The following is a 20,732-nucleotide window of genomic DNA, read 5'->3' as shown; positions in this document are numbered from 1 at the left end:
TTTGTAATTTCAAATGTAATTTTAATTCTAGAGCAGGATACCGATTCAAGTATAAATATTATTTTTCCATTTTTAGATTTATATTCACAATATTGCCCTTGAATAGCTAAAATCTTTCCAAAACAGAAGACTGAAAAAAGACTTCCACTGCACTTAAGACAAGTTTACATAATCAATAGTATTGTTTTTATTGCTCGTGTTTTACCTGATAATTTATTAGCTTTGCTTTTTGCTGTTGTTTGTATTCAACTCAAGTAGGAAATTAACTTCCATCGTAAAAAAATACTATGAAGTAAAATAAAAGTTAACATTTTTCCTCGTTGATGTTACGTCTAGAAATTCCTCCGACCTGGTATTTTAGTTGAGTTTTAATTACACGTCAAGGGATTAATTTGAGAAATAAGATATCTGGCAAATGTAACCAGCATCAGATGATTTTGAAATTTAGAAGAAGTTTCAGACGCTCTAAAAAAATCGCAGTGTTTACGGTGGGTTAAAAATAACTGTCTCTGGTGTTTCAGATGCGTGGGTGCACAAAAATTCTGTTGACATTTAAACGTGAAACACATTTTCTAGTTTCTACAGTTACAGTTTTTGATTTTTTTAGCTAAGTTGTCAACAAGATGAATTGAAAGAAATAACAATGAAAATAGGTTTTTAGTTTTTTTATTAAAAACTGCCTAACTGTTTAACATTTTTATAATAATAATTTTTGTAATACTTTATTGCAAGGAGGAATTTTATTTCAACTGTATTCTAAAATGCCAAATTCTTAATAAGAATATTTCTCTACTTTTCTATATCTGTGTATAGTATTTATGTTTAATACAAATTAATAGGAAAGATTTAATAATTTAATTTTGTAAATAATAGATAGGAACAATACTTTAGGATGTATTTATAAAAGTGAAATATTCAAAAAATAATGTGCACAATTAACCAAATTTTATCTCTAAATTAACTACAAACACGCCAAATCAAAGTTTTTTATTTTTTCAACAAAAATGTGATACTGAATGCAGTTATGAAAGAAATTGAAAAAACACGGCAGTGCTTTTATAAATTACCCTAATAAATAAATAAAATGATACATTTCCGGGCGTAATCCATATTCTGATTTGATTTATGCTGAGCGATATATGTTCCTTTTTATAGCATTACCTTGAAACATTCTGCTAGATTACACTCACGTCAGTTTCTTCATTTTTCATTATTCTAGAAGCGGGTAATTAGAAACAATTGTAATTGTATCAGATTAATACACACGCAGCTAGGTGTATAATATTACTTATTGTCGTAATTCATTAGAAAATTAAAAATTCTGACATAACAATCATACAAACTAATCTCTAGGCAAAGAAGGATTAATTAAAAATTATTGCTAAAAATGTAATGGTATTATGTATTGCAAAAACTCGATTACTATAATATGTAGTAGAGCAAAAATTGCCTCAACTTGTCAAATAGAGTCACCAAGGTACACCTTATTTACACCCAATTAAGGAATTGTGTGTAAACATGTTTCAACAAACAATAATTGTTTCTTGTCGAACCATCGATCATATTGTGTCACCACCGGTAAAATAATTATTTTAGACATTTCGGTAAATTGCAAAAAATGCATTAATTTAGCTAAATGCTCAATTTAGTCTAATTAAGTTACAAAAGTTGCAAGTAGAAAAAAACTCTCTTTCACATCGGAACCATAATTTTGTCTTAATTTTTCATTATGGCTTATCTCAACCTGTCTGACGCCACGAATTGCTTGGTATGCCAGACAGCCATTTAGAGGTCAATCGTCAAAGAATTCAAGTTAACAATGTCTATGCAGACGTGTGGTGTTCCGCAGCACACTATTGATCAGGTCGGTCGCGACAGTACACGGCCGCCGAGGGCAAACAACCACGATTTGCCTCTTTACCTCCACCATGGTTAAATCTAACAAAACTTTGTCAATCTTTGCAAATGACACAAGCCAGCCGACGAAACCTTTTTACTCGACTTCGGTTCACCGGCACAGAAGCAGACGCAGTGCCAGAAATGAAACGTTTCTTTCTGGATAAGCAATTTGCTTAATTGCCACTAAAAACGATGGGGTTGCACTTTAACGGTTTTGACTAATCAAGGCACGTTCAATTTCTAGTCCAATTAACAGAAGGCATGGTTGGGAACAGAATTTTTTACTTCAGGACTCTATTTGTGTTAGAAGTAAACATACCGAAAGTGTTCTGAGGTAAGCGAAGCTCAAAGGGTGTTTTATGCTTTTGTGCTCATATCCAAGAAACGGTATTACAAAAAATATAGTTTTATACAAAATTAAAGCTTACAAATTTTCTACAAGATGGTTTTCTCGTGTTTTTTTTTGTATCAAAACTAGTATGGCCCCTGTAAGTTCTAGATCAAAGACTGTTAGTATGTTAATCTTCTAACTAGTCCAAACACAGGTCAAAAATCAAAAATTTTTGTATTCTACAACTTCTTTTGATGGTTCATTGACTGGACTGTTCAAACAACCTGCAATAATTTATTTTTCTATATTATATATTTTCTATATTCTATATAATAAGTTATTTTTCTAAATGAAATACACAGTGATAGGGACAATATTATAAATCAAGGAACCACACATAAAGTTCTTGAGGTATTGAGACAGGATGAAACGAGGAATAAAATATCGGTAGATTCAATCGTCTGTGTATGATTTACTATCCATTCTAGAGTGAAAAACATGTTAATAAGTACTCAATTTTTTTCAGAAGAGTTTCCAAATTGCTCGAATTTTTTTTCTTCACTTTTTAAAATGATGAAAAAGTTAGTTACTTAATACATTTTTCAAAAAAAAAAAAAAATACTGACTCTTGTCAGTACAATAAAACTTACTAAAACTTTTGATATTTTTTCTTTGCAAAAACGTAAATAATAAAATGCTAGAGATATCTCTAGAGGACACTTATATTTGACTTATTTCACATCAAATTCCGGAAAACCACATTTTCCCTAAAGTCAAATTTAATTAAATTATAGCAACCCAACTTTTCATATTTCTTACGTGTAGGCATATTTTTTACGAATGAAATAATTTAACTCTATTCGATAAATGTTTATAAACAGTTATATTTTTAGTGTCGATTACCAACTTAATTCTTAACTATATTGTCAAGTAAAAGTTTAAACCACAAAAGTTAAATTCAAAATAAAAATTAGCACAATTCATAACAAGTTTGAGACACCCTAAAAACTTTTCTTAATTCTGTTCGTTCGAAACATAAATCTTCCAACATATTCAGGCCGGAATATCAAGCAGTTAAAACTCCTCAAGGACCAAGTTTATCCTGTTAATCAACACATACAGTTTCGTCATAACAAAGTTTCGTTTCATAACTTCGAGTAGCTTCACTGCAATCAAAATTGCATTATCTTTGTCGACAACTTCGACAATTTCCTGTTAGTAAGTAATTTGATTAGTAACTCATCCTCTAGATCGATAAAAAAAGGATATAAAGATCTACGATGAGTTTCTTGTAGTTTGAGTAATTTCCCGTCACCTGACCTCGACGTTTGTTTCGGAAACGGCCAACTTCCACTCCAGATATTAAGTAAAGAAAGGTTAATGCGATGCCGCCCCAATTAGCTTAGTGGCTTCATGATTATTTTTAACTTTCTCGGGGACTTTAAACCTGCTATAGGTTAAGGTAGTATCCAATCTAAAAACTCTCATAATTTTTAATTTTGAATAAATTCACTCTAAAAGGTTTATGCAAAATAAAATATGTTTAAAAACATGGAACGAGTTTAATAAAAAAAGAAATAAATGCCCGTTTTTATTAGCTAGGAACAAATAAAGCTTGTTCACGTAATGACTTAAAGAAGAATTTATCGAGTGTAGAAGGGAGGAAGATTACCGAAAATGTTAATCGGAAAAGCGACACAAACTCTGTTTTTTTATCATTCTGTCGGAAATAACTATGTACAAAAAATTTGTATTTAATTTACTAATCTAGACATGGTAACTCTAAAATTAATTAAATTTACCGGAATGTTTCGGAAAATTAATTAAATTATTAGTTTCTGTAACAGTGCAGTGAAAAACTTTAACCTTTTATGTAATAAACCCCAAGTTTATAAAATTATGTCTGGTCTAGTTTAGTAGCTTTTAGCTTAAAATTCCGTCATTACAAATGTGTGAGCTTCGACCTATAACCCTGCCTCTATAAAGCTTTTTTAAATGTCAACCAGAATTAATTGCTTGTCCATCATCGAAATCGATTAAAAATAAAGTCCAAAATTTTTATACAAAAATGCCGAGAACGTTCTATTTGTTTTGCTTTTATACAGCTATTTAAAGTCTGAAGTTTACTCTCGTTCGTTAAATACATGCTATTTGAGTAAATCTGTTGAGATTTCGAACCGAGCTTTATAAACTGCTCTCACACACCAATAAAAATTTATACATAACGCTAAAGAACAAAACTCAATTTTCTTAAAACCGTAGTTTGAACAATACAACTAAGTAATAAGTGTTAAAGTAACAATTTCTTTTTCTTTTTTTAACAAAATATGTATCTCATTTACGTTGTTCACCAAGTTTCCCAAAACAATAAACTTCCCAACGTCTACTGCATAAAAGAAAACTTACCTAAATCTACTGGTATAATTGAACCGTTTATTTGCATCAACTCTGAACTTAATTTTCTCCGATTTAATAAAACCTAACAGAAGGATACTATACTTAACAAAAATGAGCAGTAATATTGCCACTTACAAAGTTTCATTAAGTTGAGTTTATAAAGCCTTGAGGGTACATGAAAAATGATAAGACAAGAGAGCTTTATTAATAGAATACAAAAAAATTAAAAGTTTTCTTCTTAAGAGTAACTAATTTGTTTGAGTGAGAAATTGTCACATATCACATACAAAAGTAACTGTATTTTAATACCGAACATAAAATAATATTTAATCAAATTATTTGTTTTACTAACTGAATAATAATTTAGTAATTTTCAATCATGTAAGTCCGGAAATTAGTCATTGTTTTAAATTCAAATTTTCTAAAACATACATGTATTCATATTTAACAGAAAGTAATTTCATAAATTTTTAATGCTTAATATGGAAATTATAATGATTTATAAAAAATAATAACTAATGTAAACAATAAATAAAAAAGTGACCACTTTTTTATCAAATTAAAAATAAATTATCGAAAATAAAAATCGTAGAAGTCTCAGAATTCTAAGAAAAAATTTATTATTCTTGCCTCTCTAAAAACCTTATAATAAAGTGGTTACTCGTCTAGGAGTTGAGAAAACCCTTGTATTCGTCGTAATAATTTTTTTAAGAAGCCTATCCACGTCCTCGTTGATGATATCGAAATTCACCTCAAACGCCAGTCCCACCGTTGTTATCACCCAAAAAATTGCGCAATATATTCTCTAACTCCTAAGGAAAAAAATGGAAATAATTGTACCTAAAAAACGTCACAATTTAATATTGCAGATGACAATAGAAACGTTCAAAAAACTTGTTAATGCCAGCTAATAGCTAATAGCAACACAAAACTTCTCTCTCATCTCATCTCCAAATCGTTTCGCTACACGTGTGCGAATTTCTTTTGTCAACTTCAACAACGATTGCCTTTGGATTTCTCACCACGTCCTTATCTCATCTTTTAATCTTGAGTTATCCTTTTCAGATGTCCTAATATGGGTCAGCCTTGGATGCTAGTTCGCGCGGCTGCTATACTTCTTGTGACACGGCAAACGCTGGCCTTGTCCGACATGTAAGAAATCAAAGTAAAAATGCACCCGCAACACCTCTTTTATCATTTGTTTTAGCTTCGAAGACGGAAAATCCGACAAGGAAATCCTGGATAATCTCTTAAGGGCTACCCGCTACGACAAGAGGCTTCTGCCTCCGGTGCAAGGTAAGTGCAGAATTATTCATTTGCACGATTTTTTTGCTTACTTTCAGACCTAGAGCTTTTAATGCTTGCGTAATAACATAATAAATTTTTGCTCTTTCTTCCTCTTATCTTCGTTTATTGGCGATTACACCCGTATAATTAAAATTCGCTTCTTTAGCGATTTGTTTTGCCTAAAGTAACAGGAGGGGGAAACCGCCGGAATTGTTTCAAACATGCCATACCCGAATCCAACCGGAATCCTACATTTTGGAAGAGATTTACATAGATAGGAGTCGTGATGAGGAATGCCATCGTGTCGCATTTTACGAATCGATTTTACAACTAAAAGAAAAAAACTATTTTATCTCTAGCACCTCTAGTTGGAATTTATCAGAAATCGATTATAGTTTACGTCTTTTTTATTTAGCAAAAATGTTATTACGGGCATAAATCTCCCTCAATACAGTTAAGGTGGATCTTTTTTAATGCCCTACTTGAACGAAATGATGATTACAAAATTTACGTACACAGACATAAATATTTACTGATCCATAAGGAGCTTATCGAAATAATAAACTATTGATAAATTGTAAAGATTAAAGCCAATTACACTCAACGGCTTCGATTGAAGCTGACTTTATTCGTTTTACGACCATAATTGTCCCTATACATTACTACCTACACAATACTAAAAACTGTGCTTAAATTTTAAGGTAATTTCAACAGAAAGTAATTAGAACCTATCCTTTCAACAGCACAATAAAGAATAGATATGTATTAGGTGTTTTAAAGACTTTTCTAATAATAAAACAAAATTCGTAAAGATTTTCGCATTATTTCAAGACAAGTTAATATATCACGTGAAGAGAAAAGTTAAAGCTTTCGAAGAATATGAAAATCAAGCATACCATAAAAGCGCTACGGTAATAAATCATAAACTGTACTTAACAACCTTAATTCACGCAAAGATATTTTAGAAAGAAGTACAATTATTGTTGGGGAAACTGTCTAAACCAGTTGAAAGAGAAAAATTATTGAAAAATATTTTCTTTGTCAACCACAGCACGTTCGTGAGGAAAAGTTTAATCCAAATGCCTAAATTTTGTTAGTTTTTAAGAAACTAAATAGCTCTCGTTGTTTTATATTGATTTTATTGCAAACTTCTTGAAAACTAAACTTGTTTCATCAAAAACATCCTTTGTGGCTTTAAGAAAACAAAAATGATCACAATTAGAGATAGATCAATAAAAGCTGACTAGAACAAAGAATCGGAGCAGCTGGAACTGCCAGACGGTAAATGGATCTAGACTAGAAACAAATAAAATATTCATTTGTGACTTGACTTTAAATCAATAGAATAAAAACCTATTTCGCTTTTGAATTATGCACATAAAATAGGATATCGTGCATTCTATTCGGAATAGAATTTATGATTTTCTAATATTTACAAAAATGTAAATAAGGGATCATTTTACTCCATTAGCCATCAGTATTCATTTCAGTTTGCAAATTGCGTTACAAAATGTTTTACTTTTGCATTATGATGGGTCAAAAAGTCGGTTTGGATCCAATGACAGTCTTCCAAGTCCGAACCCATCGCACATTTGTCATGTGGCTGTTGCTGTTACAGATGCGGACTTCTGCTGTGGCCTGCAGTCACCCGAGGATGCCGAGTTTGAAATGCGCAACATCTCAAGCAGCAAACAGCGTGGTCCGTTATTTGTTTCTATCACCGTTAGAAAATACACTAAATTCTATTTTTCTTTCTCCTCTGCTTAAATTGAGAACTACAGAGCTCTAATCAAATTATACGAGATGTTATGCAGGGTATTCGCTTGTTGGTTTTTCTTGCAACGATCTATCATCGAGTCGGTAACAACAGATAATGAATATTAAAAATCATCCATCATCGATCCATACCACCACATACATTATTTATTTAATTTCGCTATTTTTGTTGTGGCAACAGCAATATTTTTCTAATTCTGATCCAAGGATAGATTGTCCTTCGTCTAATGTTGGAATCAACCCAAGCACCAAACTAAATTTTTATCGCAATCTCTTAAAGAAGAAGTAATCCATTAGACAATTGGAATAATCGGATATTATTGCGTTAGTGATCATGTTTGAAACTGCCACATATCATTTCCTAGACATCCTTGAGAACAACAGAGCGACTAGATAACTGTTAAAAGTTATTATGTTATAATGACACTTTTGATACTCTCAAGAGCACTAAGAACTAGGTGAAATACACTCTCGACAACGTCTCACACTCTCCACCAACATAAAAAACTGCATTGTTTGTGAACAACATTTCAAAATTTTGTTTAGCACGTCTTCTTCATTTTATAAACACCTTAAATGGCATGTCATGTCAGTATCTTGAAATGAAACGTTTTTGGTTTTGTGATCATCCCATCTAATCATGAAATGAATGAGTTATTGTGTTCCAAAGAATTTCAGTTAAAAGTTTTCTCTGGAATATGCCCTGTATACCAAACCAAATTTTAATCAATGTAGTTTTACTCCTAACTCTGTAGTTCAATAAAACCTTTCTAAATGCTTATGTGCATTGCATTCATCTTCTCGATGTTGAATGTTGGTGTTTTTCCCCATATGAAATACCACTTTTGTAGCTTAGATAGATTACTTAAGGAATCTATATGACTCAGTGTTCCAGATGTTTCAACAACTATATTAAATTTTTACCCTTATTAAATCATTTTCCTCCATTGACAAATAAATTATCTTCATTAAATACAAATAGTACACTCCACTTAATGTTTGTTTTGAGGTCAAGGCCGCAAAACTTAAATCAATATAATAACCAACATTTATATTAATCTACATTTTTGACTAAAAGGGTTCAAAATTGCATCAATCTATGGGAAAATATTGCACTATTTTGTTGCATGAATCCTTTGTGTTGTGCATGGAATCGATTATAAATTTTGCCAAAGTCTCTTATGTTGAACAATAGCTTGATATCTAAATTTAACAGTTTATTGTTAAATCAGTATGACATGTGCTATAAATAGTTAATTATTAACAGTGTGATCAATATCTAACTTATAAACACAACTACCATCACTTAATTAAACGTTATTGATAATTCATAAACCGTGGCAGATTATAGTCAGATGACAATCATTCTCAAACCGCAAATCTGGTTTTAACAAGTTTTTACCAAATCGCTTATTTGGCCATTCGTAGAGACAGATCTGAAATAGTAAAAGGTAGCAAAGTTTAGCATGCCGACATTTGAATGACGCATGATTTGCTTAACATTATTCTAAAGCACCAATAATATTAGGACTAAAAACCTTTAGAGGTTTTACGTAAATACTAGAATTTTCCCTGAAACGGCATTACTGTGAGAGTAGGGTTTGAGAAAATTAAATTTCACGTCTACCTTCAAAAATTAGATTTAGTTCTTAGGTGAATATAAATTCGTGCACATAGCTCTATGTATGTCTATTTTTCTCGTCTCTTCCTATATTATAAAAAATGCTTTATTTTCAGAGACCGTCAAGGTAGACGTTAGCGTCTTATTGCTTAGTTTAGCGTCTCCGGACGAGTCCAGTTTGGTAAGTGGAGCTTTTTGTTGGTAATGTAATCGATATTTATTCTTCAGTGACTAACTTTCTTTTTCTTTTGTTGATAATCTTGTGCAGTTTTGTGAAACAGTCGAAAAGACCGAGTTGCTTATTCACTTCTGTTACAGAAATACGAAGTAGAGTTCCTCCTGCAACAACAATGGTTCGATCCCCGGTTGAAATATTCAAACCAAAGTCGATACGATTTCCTCAACGCTATTCACCATCACAACGATATTTGGTTACCAGACACCTATTTCATCATGCACGGTGACTTCAAAGACCCTCTGATACCAATGCACTTTTCCCTACGGATATATCGTAACGGGACGGTTTTTTATTCAATGCGGTATGTAATATCGAGAGTTTGACTCATTCTTATCACTTTTCGAAAAAATTGCACGTGTTTATTTTAGGAGACATCTCATTTTATCTTGTCAAGGACACTTAAACATTTTTCCTTTCGACGATCCGGAATGTTCGTTTTCGTTGGAAAGTAGTAAGTGTTGGAATAGAAAGGAAACTTGTAGTTACTGAAATGCGACATTTCAGTATCTTATGAAATGAAAAGTATTAAGTATGTGTGGAAAAATGATGAAGATGTGTTAAAAAAGTCTTCAAGTCTGGCCACACTCAATGCTTATTTAATTAAAAATCAAACGTCAGAATGTAACCAGAAAAATAACTGGAGGGGTGAGTAAAACCGAATCTTTCTGGCGTGGCTATACATTTATCGTGGGTGTGATAAAAATTCCTCATTTGCATTCGTTGAATCTTTGAATGCTGCATTTTCATAAATTTGCACCACATTTATATTAATTTTGACTAGAGAAATGTTAAAGCACAAACATGCACAACTCCATGTAGATTCATTTTTGAATGTTCATTTAAATTTCGAAAAATTGTATAGTCTTTTCATAAGCTTGGCAGCTTTGGTCATGGCTTGGTTACGAGTAGTTTGGTTAGAATGTATGTGTTGCAGCAGAAGATGGAAACGTACCGGCAGATGACGATGGGCACCATGGCTGTGATCTCTGTCAAAAACAGTTTAAAGGTATATGTTTACATCTACTTTGAGTTGTGCATCGTGTTTATTGCACGGCATATAGCTGCTACATTGTTTTCCTTTAATTTCGCTCTCAAACTCTGGTAGTAGGTATTAAAAATTAACTTTTGTTTAGAGAGTAATCACTAAAAATGCTGAAACTAAATTGATTACCTACTCCGCTTTCGATCCAAATTTAAGTTTCATCATCTTTGTGGACTTAACGCATTCGCAGTATGTTCAAGTATAACTCAGCCAGTTTAATTCAGTTATTCCAAAATTTAGGAAACTACAGTTGCCTGGGGGTTAGACTAATATTTACACGGGATCGAGCGTTCTACTTCACGACAGTATTCATACCTGGAATTATACTAGTAACATCATCATTCATCACATTTTGGTTGGAATGGAATGCAGTACCGGCCCGTGTCATGATAGGTAAGACTATAAAATATTTACGCACCACCAACGAGCAATTAGAAAATATTGATAAATGTGGTGTTTTTGTTGTAGGTGTGACAACAATGCTCAACTTTTTCACAACCTCAAACGGATTCCGTTCAACGTTGCCGGTGGTTTCGAATTTGACTGCCATGAATGTGTGGGACGGTGTGTGCATGTGTTTCATTTACGCGTCCTTATTAGAATTCGTATGTGTGAATTACGTAGGAAGAAAACGACCACTTCACAACGTCGTCTATCGACCTGGGGAAAATCCTGTAATACAGGTCAGTCTCATAATCTTATTAGAGCTGCTGAGCCATAATCAAGACAAAACTTTTTTATAGAAACATAAAAAATAACTGTGGTTCCAGATTGTCGTTGTTTCTTATTTTGTTTCGTTTTCGTTCTTTCTTATTGTCTAATTTTATACATTCCTCGAAATTTGTGTAAAGAAAATCATAAGTGTGGAATAAATAATTCTTTACGATTAAAAAACAACATTAATGTATATACTTTTAAAAAAATTTAAACTGCATCGGGAAGTTTATCACTTTTTGTGTCAGTTTGTGTGACAGTGTTTGTTTAATACACTCATATTCTTGCAATTTTCTACATTCTACTTTCTTCTCTTCTATTCTGCATGTATAATTAGAAAGTGCATGCTTGTTATTTTAATATACCTAAAAATTTTATGATGTAACAACATACAATTTCCCAAAGTAAATATCACACAATAATAGATTGTTTTAATTAAAACTAAAGAAGTTGTAGCGACGTTTATTAAGCCAATTGCTGTTGCCTACAAATGCGGTTTCAATTCACACCAAAAACAGAGGGAGAGAAGCTTTGAATATAACACTAACTTGCAAGAATTCGATTAAATAGAAATGAAAATGTTTTATGTAATCGCATGTGACATGCTCATAACATTTCAACAACCAACACACTCATTCTTTACCAGTTAATTGAATTTCTGTTGCTAACTACTCTGTGGCTTTTAAAAGGCTCTTATCACATAACAATATGAAGGCAAGTTTGATTCAAAACTAACTTCTTCAAACTCCAGACATATTAATTTAATAAGATTAGAAAAAAAATAATAGCTATTCCTAAAAGTTAGATGTTAGGTTTTTTAGCAAATTTGCCTCTAAAAGATCGATAAAAAAAATCTCATCGTGGTGAGTAAAAACGGACACACTTTTGATTTAGTTACTGTGCTTCAACCAAGTCTGCTAAACTCGTCAATTTGTTTTGCTTAAAGTGGGAGAAGAAACTAGAACTATGAGATAGCATAGGAGTTGTTACCCCTGTCATACATTTTTAGGTATATTTGTATCGAAACACGTATCTAGTTTTTCCTTCACATTGTTTGGTGTTGTTATGCAAGGCAATACTATAACAGCGTGCAGAAATGAAGAAATTTTCGAAAGTAACATAATACGTAAGAAATAAACCGACTACCACCAGCTACAATTAACACGAATTGGCATCTAATCGAGCATGATATTTCTAAATTTCTTTTTTGATTATTAAGGGCAGAAATGGCCCACGCTTATACCAGTGGCTCCTCATAAGATTGTACGTTGTTTGGTCTGTCATGTTGCAGCGACTGCCCGCTGTTCTCAGCAGGATAGGCATAATTCTGGCCAGTCCCTTGGTAAGCCTAGGATACTTTAGCTAAAATACCCCTCCAAGCCTAAATCACTGTGCACTTGCGACAGACCCGCCTTGCATGCGCATGTGGTATGTTCATGCGCATGATGAGCCCTAAAGACAGGCTGTATGTGTCTCTGATAATACGACAGCGCTTCGAGAACATACATTTTTTTCTACTATAGGCCTCTCTCTCTCTTTTTCTTTTTATCTCTATTCCATCATGGCATATATCTCTTCTAAACACCACTAACAGTGGATAACAACACTAATTTTCGCTTCGCAATGCTGGGTTTCCACACAGAACCAGAAATTTCTGATTTGATGTGGAAGCGATTTCTCGACGCTACTGCAGCAAGAATTATTTCCAATCTTTCACATTCTCTCAGTGCTGGGAATTTGCAACTTCGCCAATTAAGTAAACGACAACAATGTAAACAAAGTAGATGTATAAATTTCGGTTTTTGTAAAGTTTAAACTTCTGTGTGGTACGTCAAGGAACAAAAAACTTAGTTTTATCCTTTTGAGTAAGCCTGAGTTGAAGTTTCCCGTTGATAAAGTAGTCGGCATACGTACTTAGGTAGTAGTTGTATTGTTACAGACCTTGATCTGATTGTACATTAGAATATTAATGCTTTAGTTAGTTAGTTTTAAAATAAAGTTTCAGGATACTCCATTCTAGGCAAAGAACGAATTTTGAAATCAGCGAGAAGACTTCGTTAGAAACTAATCAACATTGCGCTAAATGTAAGTAAAAAAATAATTAAGCAAATTTATGTGTTTATCTTTCCTTATAAATGCTATTAAAACCATTGTTTACATTGTTGGCGTATGTAAAGAACTTGTGTAAAGTGTAAAGAAGTATAAAGATTTAAAACACCCATCACTGATTTTTTTCAATTTCAGCTTTTTAGGAAACAATATCTTCTCTATATTAGTATATTTAGTACCAAAATTATCTTTTAGGCTCAAATAAATGAGTTAGATATACTTATTCATTCTTCATTGGCACAATAATGTTGGAAAGAAATTATGTAATTTGTTTCAGTAAAAAATAAAACTTCTTATCAAATAGGGTAAGTAATTTTTAAAGAATTCAGACAAAAATCATAATCACTTTTTCATAATTCATGTTCCTTTATCCTTTCATTCTCTATTACAAGACAAGCAGTAAATCCAAACATACTATCAATGTGTTAAACGTAAAACACTGCTTTGCATGTCTTTGTTATGTTAGAATAGACTGCACAAAAAGTACCAACGATAAAATACTAATATAAAACTAAAAATTAAAATGTGCCCTAACCGACTGTACCTATAAGTTTTATAATTTTTCATAGAAAATAAAATAATTTAATAAATAATACTTGAGTGAGAAATTAGATTTGTTAATTTCATTTATGATTTGTTTTATTTCATTACTGTCTTTATTTTAATTGGTAGGAAACAGCCGAACAAGAATATTATTCCACATTCTGTGAAAGTCCTCAATATAGAGTAAGTTTACAGATGGAATTACAAAACATACGCTATTCCCCGTAAATTACTTTATTTTTATTTTACGTTTTTGTATAAAAGTGATTTAATTAAAAAAGATAAATTTTGTTTTATGTTTTTCCTTTTGTACAGTATTTGTATGAATATTTATAAATATCAGAATCAAGCGAGTCTAACTGAATTATTGATGTGTCAAATATGCTTGTTCTCTAGGGAGATAAAAAAAGGGATTCAACTGGAGTTGCGAATGAAATCGTATCCTGCACCAATTGTGGACCAAATCCTTGCACTCACACGGCCAACAACGGCTGTGCAGCAGAGGTAAAATTTACACAAAGTTCTTGTTTTGTGTCGCCGCAACTAGAAACTTTATAGCAGATGCAGAGCTCTTCCTTAACGCTTTTACGATAAATCTGATTAGATTCCTGTTTAGTGCCTCAAAGTAGTTTTCGAGCGTTCGAGAATAGTTTGTTAAACACTCTTTTTACGTCAAACATTATTTAGAAAAGATAATCAAGATGAAAATTAATAGTTACTTATTTCTCACAGAAGTATTTATTTTACAAACCACTGCACAATGTATTCAGCCCACAAAATTTAGATTTAGAAAAATTAGGATAGTAAGCAGTACAAACGAATAACCACGATGTGTAAAAGAGCAAACTAGCAATCATAAAATAAAATGGTCTGATAAAGGGTATTTTCTTACAAAGTGTAGAAGTGATAACGTTGTTAAATTTCATCTTTTATCCGAAATCTCTGAAAACCCCAAGGATTTTTTGGTTGTGTAACGAGGGAGAAATTTGTCGACGTAGATTCTGCACATCCAAACAAAATAAATTTATTGATTAGGACCGGCAAAAAAGCTTTTAAATTACATTTTTTAATAACGATTTAGCAAAAATCGAAATTGTTTTCTCTAAGTGCATCAGATTATTTTTAATCCCTTCAATGTTTGAGAGAATGGAAAAGTATTTTTGAGCGTTTGATGAAAGGGCTGTTGCATTTGCGAAAGCTTGCTAGTACTAGAGCTTTGTGTAGTCGATTTCTCTCCACAATAGTCTAACCTGGAGTAGTCTTGTTTATTGCAGGTGCGAAAAAAGGAGCCTCCCCATCCGATACGTGTGGCAAAGACTATAGACGTTATAGCTCGGATTACTTTCCCGACCGCCTTTGCAGTTTTTCTAATATTTTTCTTCTATCACTACAGCAGTTACACTCACTCTGACTCACATAAGTGATAATAATACGAGGTACATATCAAGCATTTTAAAAAATCAGTGTGATCAGAAGAATGAAGAGCCATGACGATGGTTTAGTGTGGTTGGTTTCATACATATATTTATCTACTTCTACTATACCAATTTGTTGCAATTTATACAGAAGGTTCGCAAAACGTGTAGCTGCAAAAGCACTGTACATAGTATATTTGAAAATCATTGATATTTTGACAGATAATTGTAATAGAAGTTATGTATACACACACATTTTTTCAATCAATTTGTGCATTACATATTGTGATATTACACGAAGCGGTGAATTTTGTTACTCATTAGTTGAACTGTTTGTAAATGTTTAAGGACATGGCTAGAACAACTTTAATTCATCAAAAAGCACCATCACGTGTGAAGATTACATCGGAATGGGTCGAGGATTTATAGTTTTATATCGTTAACTTAAGCCACGTTTGGTTATTTTCCTGTTTAAACCTGGTACACATACTTACTATCCTTTAATTCCATATGGTTCAGTCAGGTCAAATTTAATCAAAAATTAGCAATAATCGCAAAGATTATGGACCAAATCGGCAATTATGTGTACTAGTGTCTTACTACCAAATGTGACCAAAAATTCGTGCCATTCGAAGCATTATTATTAGTTTAATTGCAATTTAAATGTGTTGCGTACCACCTCTGTGATTATTGATATTTGTGTAAAGCGTACCTGAGATGTAAGCGCATGTACAGTGTGTCCAGAAAGTTATGTAATTTTGACCCACTGTACACAAAGTTGGATTACATTCTAAACCACTTAATTTCACACTGCTGTCTTACATTAAATGATAGTTTAATCGAAAATATTTTTTTTTATTTATATGTCGTAATTGACGGGTTGTTGAGTGTTTTGTTAAGTGAGGACATTAAAAATAAAGATTTAATGGTGTGTTATCGACTTTGGCAGTTGTCCATTTTCAATGAATTTCTTTCACATTCCAAGAGATTTTATATGCAAAAAGCTCAGTTTTGTATAAAGGGATAGAAAATTGTTGAAGTTTTGTTGTCTATTTTTATCTAGTCTTATCCAAAAGTTTATTTATTTAGTTATTGTCGACTCGATGAATTTCAATGTATATTGTAAATAATGTAAGGATCAAAAAATTGTGTTTTGTAATCGAAGTATTTATAATTAATTTATAATATTTATAATTATAATCGATTAGAATAGTCCGTAGCATGCCAACATGCACGATAGAGCAGACACTGTGATGACAGACTGAACAGCTTTGAACCAATTTTAATAATAATCTAATAACTACCCAAAAAAACCTAGACTATTCATTCAATGACATTGTCCAAAGTAATTAATTAAAAAATACAAACTTTTTGGCTTGAAATAGACAATTCCTGTACCGCTTTTCCCACGAGAAAGTTGTTCAAATTCTGATTTTCTGACCCAGCATGGAATTTTATGTGACACCGTTTTAAACTTGTAAGAATTGCACCGTTTTTCTCTAAATACTTTGTAAATATAGCCTAATTGTCGTGTTTTTTCGAAAAAATTCTAAAAAATTCCATGCTCAAAATGTTCACCGTATTTCATATAAAATGATCGTTTTAATTTATATGAAATATGATGCTTCGAGAATTTGTTCTTCAATTTGCCACAATGCTAACAGCGGCTTTAAAGTGACCTCATCTATCAGTATAATCAGATTTACCATTCTGTACGGTTAGAGCCAATATTGTTAGCAACTTTGGCTTGATTGCCTTTAATATAATGCACCATGATCATTTAATCTCGTTATGAACATGAAGAAACCCTCAAATATTTTGTAGTTAATATCGACTCGACTTTATTGTACATATTTCCTACAATGTACATGCATCGAATTTTAAATTAAAACACAATGTATGTTCTAATTCGTTACATTATACAATAAATATTTTCATCTGCAACAAGCGCTTGTTTATTTTCCTCGATCTGCAGCTTAAACTACAAAACACAATCCATTAATTTATGAATAGGTGTAACACACAATTATAAGTAATGCAATAATACAATTATTAAGTAAATAACCCCAAACAATGCATTTAATTATGTAATGCTCTCTCTCATTACAATTCAAAAATAACAATGTTTTGGTCACCCAAAGATGTATACGACTTAACGTTACCAATTTTATCAATTTGGAAATATTTTGGTTTGCCTTCATACAAAATAATCAAAACATCAAATTTTAAAACCATAACACACACTAATTCTAAATTAAATTACGTTATAGTAATTATTATAATTATTGCCTATGTATATTATTTTAAAATTATCGACAAATGGACTGGCAACAGTTTTACAAAATATATCACCCAGTACCGACTGGTCGCTTCCTTCATAAACTACATGGGGACACTTATTTTTTGCTACAAACACAAAAACAAATTTCTTTTTAATATAGAAAAATGCAATTCCTTGCAACAGTCGTTAAATAAACTGCGAAAAAAAGAGCATGATTTTAATAAAATGACAAGAACTTTGTTGACAATATACACTACAAAACTGTTTTCAATGATCGTAATGACTGTTAATGATATTATGATAAGAAATCCTCTTCAGTCGCATTCTACTATAAAATTGGGTTGGTATTGTAATTTCTTCACAGAAATGTTTCTCTTTTATTTCTTAATTATTCTAAAATCTTTATATGCCCAATTGGAAAATTATACGAAATATTTGGAGAGTGGCCAACATGTAACAGAACTACTAAAATTCTATAAAACTTTAAACAAACTCTCACTAGAGATTAATAAAACTTTTCAGGAATTAATGCTTTTGCGATTTTCTGCTGATTTCATTTTTCTTATTGTTGGTTTATCTAATAATGAACTTACGAATGCCGAATATAAAACGATTCTCGATTTTATATGGACTTTTATAATTGATTTTTTGTGGATTCTAATAGCTCTAAGTTTAATTGCTTTAACCATTTCGTATTTTGAAGACATCTTACACTACGTAGGCTTTAAAATTAATGTTATTTTAGAAACAAAATTATTTCATATTTGTTTCAGAATACTAAAATTACTGATAATTTAATTAATTTGTTAAAATATAATAATAAAACTGGTATTACTAAACAGGTACGTTTTAGAGAAAGTAAAGAAGACAATTGAAAATTTGTTTTTCAGATCCATTTATTTAGACTTGATAACCAAATTAACCGTCTTAAATTTACAATGTGTGGATTTGTCGACATTAATCTAAATTCGTTTCATTTGGTATAAAAAAATATCAAGCTGATTCCATTTTTAACCTTTAATTTTCAGATGATTTCAACAATGATAACCTATGTGGTCTATCTCATACAATTTAAATCTATGAGCAAATAAGAGTAATTCGATTATTAGTTATTTTATTTAATTGAGTATTTCATAAAGTATATGACTCAGTAAATAAAACAAAAAGTCTGTAATATTATTGTTTTATTTTATTTTTTGACTGGAACAATAACCCTAAACAGGTGTGTTAGTTATAAAATATATGTGTGTTGGGTGAACTGAATCAAGTAAACCACATAAGTTACAACCAATGATATCATCTAAAAATTTTTATGAGTTTCATCTTGCACACTTCTTAGAACTTACAGCATATATCGCTTTACAGTTTAAAGGTACAAATCCATATAATGAATAATTGGGAGACATTAATCCTGACCTAATGTTTAAAATTTCTTCCTGAAAGAACTCATTTTTATTAGTGTTTTTAAAATCAAAAATAAATTTACGTATTTGTAGGATAAAATATTTTCTTCACTGAGTATGTTTTCTTCAATTAAATGAATTAAATATATTTCCTACAAAATAAGTTTTTTCTTTATTCAAACACACTCAGAAGACTTACATCTTCCGAAATTTTTTCATATATATAGGTAACAGTAATATTAACATAAAGAAGAATACCACACCAAAGAACAATAACAATGGATGTGCATATAACCCCAAATATATTTTTACTTAAACCTATTGCCACAATAAAATGCATACCGAAGAATAAATCATTTGCCAACAAAAAAAGATCTGTCGAAAATTTTAACAAAATAAAAAATTGTAACGTGCCATTTGTTTCCCGAGACAAGTGACGTATCATCCAATAAAGAGAACTAAAATTTTCTAATTTTTGTCTAACATTTTTTACACTAAAACCAAATTCGGTATAAAATTTTTGCAGCAGAAAAGTGAAAAATATCAAAGTTGTTTCTGCCACATAAAAAAATATGAACTGTGAGAAAAAACAACATCTAAACAAATAATCTTGTCCATCTTTAGCCAAATATACGAAATCTACGACAATCATAATGAAGGTATAAGACATTTTTATAAAAATAAATTTGGTCAATTTAGTTCCAATTTCAAGACAGTCAAATTTGGGGAAACATGATAAAAACATTTTCTCTGTTGTTAAAAATTTAGTGAGTAATTTTGCTACATCGTTTCTTCTCAAATAGAAAAATAATGTAAAAATACTGTTCTGTACAGTAATTACTGTAAACATAAGAATCTGCATTTTAATTTTATATGAGCCAATATTAGTCTGACAAAATATTAAAAACATTGTCACATTTGTTATTCCAAGACAAGTTAATATGAATAAAATGTAAAAATTATTGTTTACAATTACTCTATCCTCCAAATTTTGTAATTGCTTGATTCTAAAAACAGGAAGTCCTGAGTACTTCCATATTTTAATAATAAGCCATTCATAATTTGATACGTTTTTCGTATGCCACACCATATTCATTGTGTTTATTACAATTTTGTAAATGTGTTCTAATACTCCTAACATCGTATAAAAGTATTAATAATATAAAACTACTTTTCATTAATGGTCAATGTTGGTATTGTCGAGTCAATATTAATTAACTGAGATATCAATATTATGTTTTGGAAACCAAGAAACGCAATTGAATTTGCGATCCCAATTATAAAATTATGGAAATATATGGGACTGCCAATTTATGAAGTGATTGGTAATCATGTTATCAGTAAAAAATCGATTTTCTTTCCGTTTGCTGTATTTTTTTTAAGTTCAAATGTTTGTATTTACGCTATTTTCTACGGATTCGAAAACTCGTTAATAAGTTGGATAAGTCTTTGCGAATTTATTGCAGTACAAACCCAAAACATGAGTTTCGTATTGTTAGCGTATTTGAAGAGAAACAAAATTCCAACCTTCTTGTCCAAATGTCTAATAATTGAAAGACGGATAAACGCAATGTCGTCAAGAAAATTTGATTATATTGAAACAGGAAGATGTTTTGTATTAGTCTTAACTATAAAATTGTTGTTTGCAATTTTCACTTTTATAATGGACTTTATGT

The 20,732-nt window shown here is 31.1% G+C and overlaps 2 protein-coding genes across 29 annotated transcripts in view; one reads left to right on the top strand and one right to left on the bottom strand.

Moving 5' to 3' along the window:
* LOC123008242 (glutamate-gated chloride channel) overlaps positions 1–17,319 on the top strand; it is a 39,209-nt gene extending 21,890 nt beyond the window's left edge. The window contains exons 3-16 of one of the 28 annotated variants that reach the window (XR_006412936.1): positions 5,693–5,779; positions 5,835–5,923; positions 7,533–7,613; positions 9,428–9,492; positions 9,630–9,850; positions 9,918–10,000; positions 10,054–10,194; positions 10,484–10,555; positions 10,832–10,984; positions 11,060–11,274; positions 12,597–12,647; positions 13,305–13,390; positions 14,354–14,461; positions 15,232–15,253. Coding sequence is in view for 21 of the 28 variants with exons in the window: in XM_044403956.1 (XP_044259891.1) it covers positions 5,703–5,779; positions 5,835–5,923; positions 7,533–7,613; positions 9,428–9,492; positions 9,630–9,850; positions 9,918–10,000; positions 10,054–10,194; positions 10,484–10,555; positions 10,832–10,984; positions 11,060–11,274; positions 12,597–12,647; positions 14,087–14,140; positions 14,354–14,461; positions 15,217–15,381 (1,575 nt within the window). In the remaining 7 variants the exon portion in view is untranslated. Of the gene's footprint in view, positions 1–5,692; positions 5,780–5,834; positions 5,924–7,532; positions 7,614–9,427; positions 9,493–9,629; positions 9,851–9,917; positions 10,001–10,053; positions 10,195–10,483; positions 10,556–10,831; positions 10,985–11,059; positions 11,275–12,596; positions 14,462–15,216 lie in introns of those variants that run through there. The other 27 variants (XR_006412938.1, XM_044403957.1, XM_044403958.1 and 24 more) reach the window with 27 other exon arrangements.
* Positions 17,320–18,884: 1,565 nt separating this feature from the next.
* LOC123007682 lies at positions 18,885–19,726 on the bottom strand. The gene is made up of 5 exons (XM_044403095.1): positions 19,651–19,726; positions 19,256–19,431; positions 19,140–19,208; positions 19,000–19,089; positions 18,885–18,953 (listed from the first exon to the last, which is right to left on the bottom strand). The coding sequence occupies exons 1-5, from the start codon at positions 19,724–19,726 to the stop codon at positions 18,885–18,887; spliced, it is 480 nt and encodes a 159-aa protein (XP_044259030.1).
* Between the last annotated feature and the right edge of the window lie 1,006 nt (positions 19,727–20,732).

Source organism: Tribolium madens, unplaced genomic scaffold (genome assembly GCF_015345945.1).
Source record: "Tribolium madens isolate multiple individuals breed KSU strain unplaced genomic scaffold, Tmad_KSU_1.1 Scaffold_3;HRSCAF=73;Tcas5.2_LG2, whole genome shotgun sequence".
NCBI lineage: Eukaryota > Metazoa > Arthropoda > Insecta > Coleoptera > Tenebrionidae > Tribolium > Tribolium madens.
Note: the sequence above shows the minus strand (reverse complement) of the source record. Positions and strands in the feature narration are given on the sequence as shown.

Coding starts and splice junctions, on each gene's coding strand:
- LOC123007682 (XM_044403095.1), bottom strand. CDS start 19,726: ATGTCTTATACCTTCATTATGATTGTCGTAGATTTCGTATATTTGGCT. Junction 19,432..19,650: donor ACAAGATTATTTGTTTAGAT/GTTGTTTTTTCT, acceptor AATTTTCGACAG/ATCTTTTTTTGTTGGCAAAT. Junction 19,209..19,255: donor ATGAAAAAATTTCGGAAGAT/GTAAGTCTTCTG, acceptor CTTATTTTGTAG/GAAATATATTTAATTCATTT.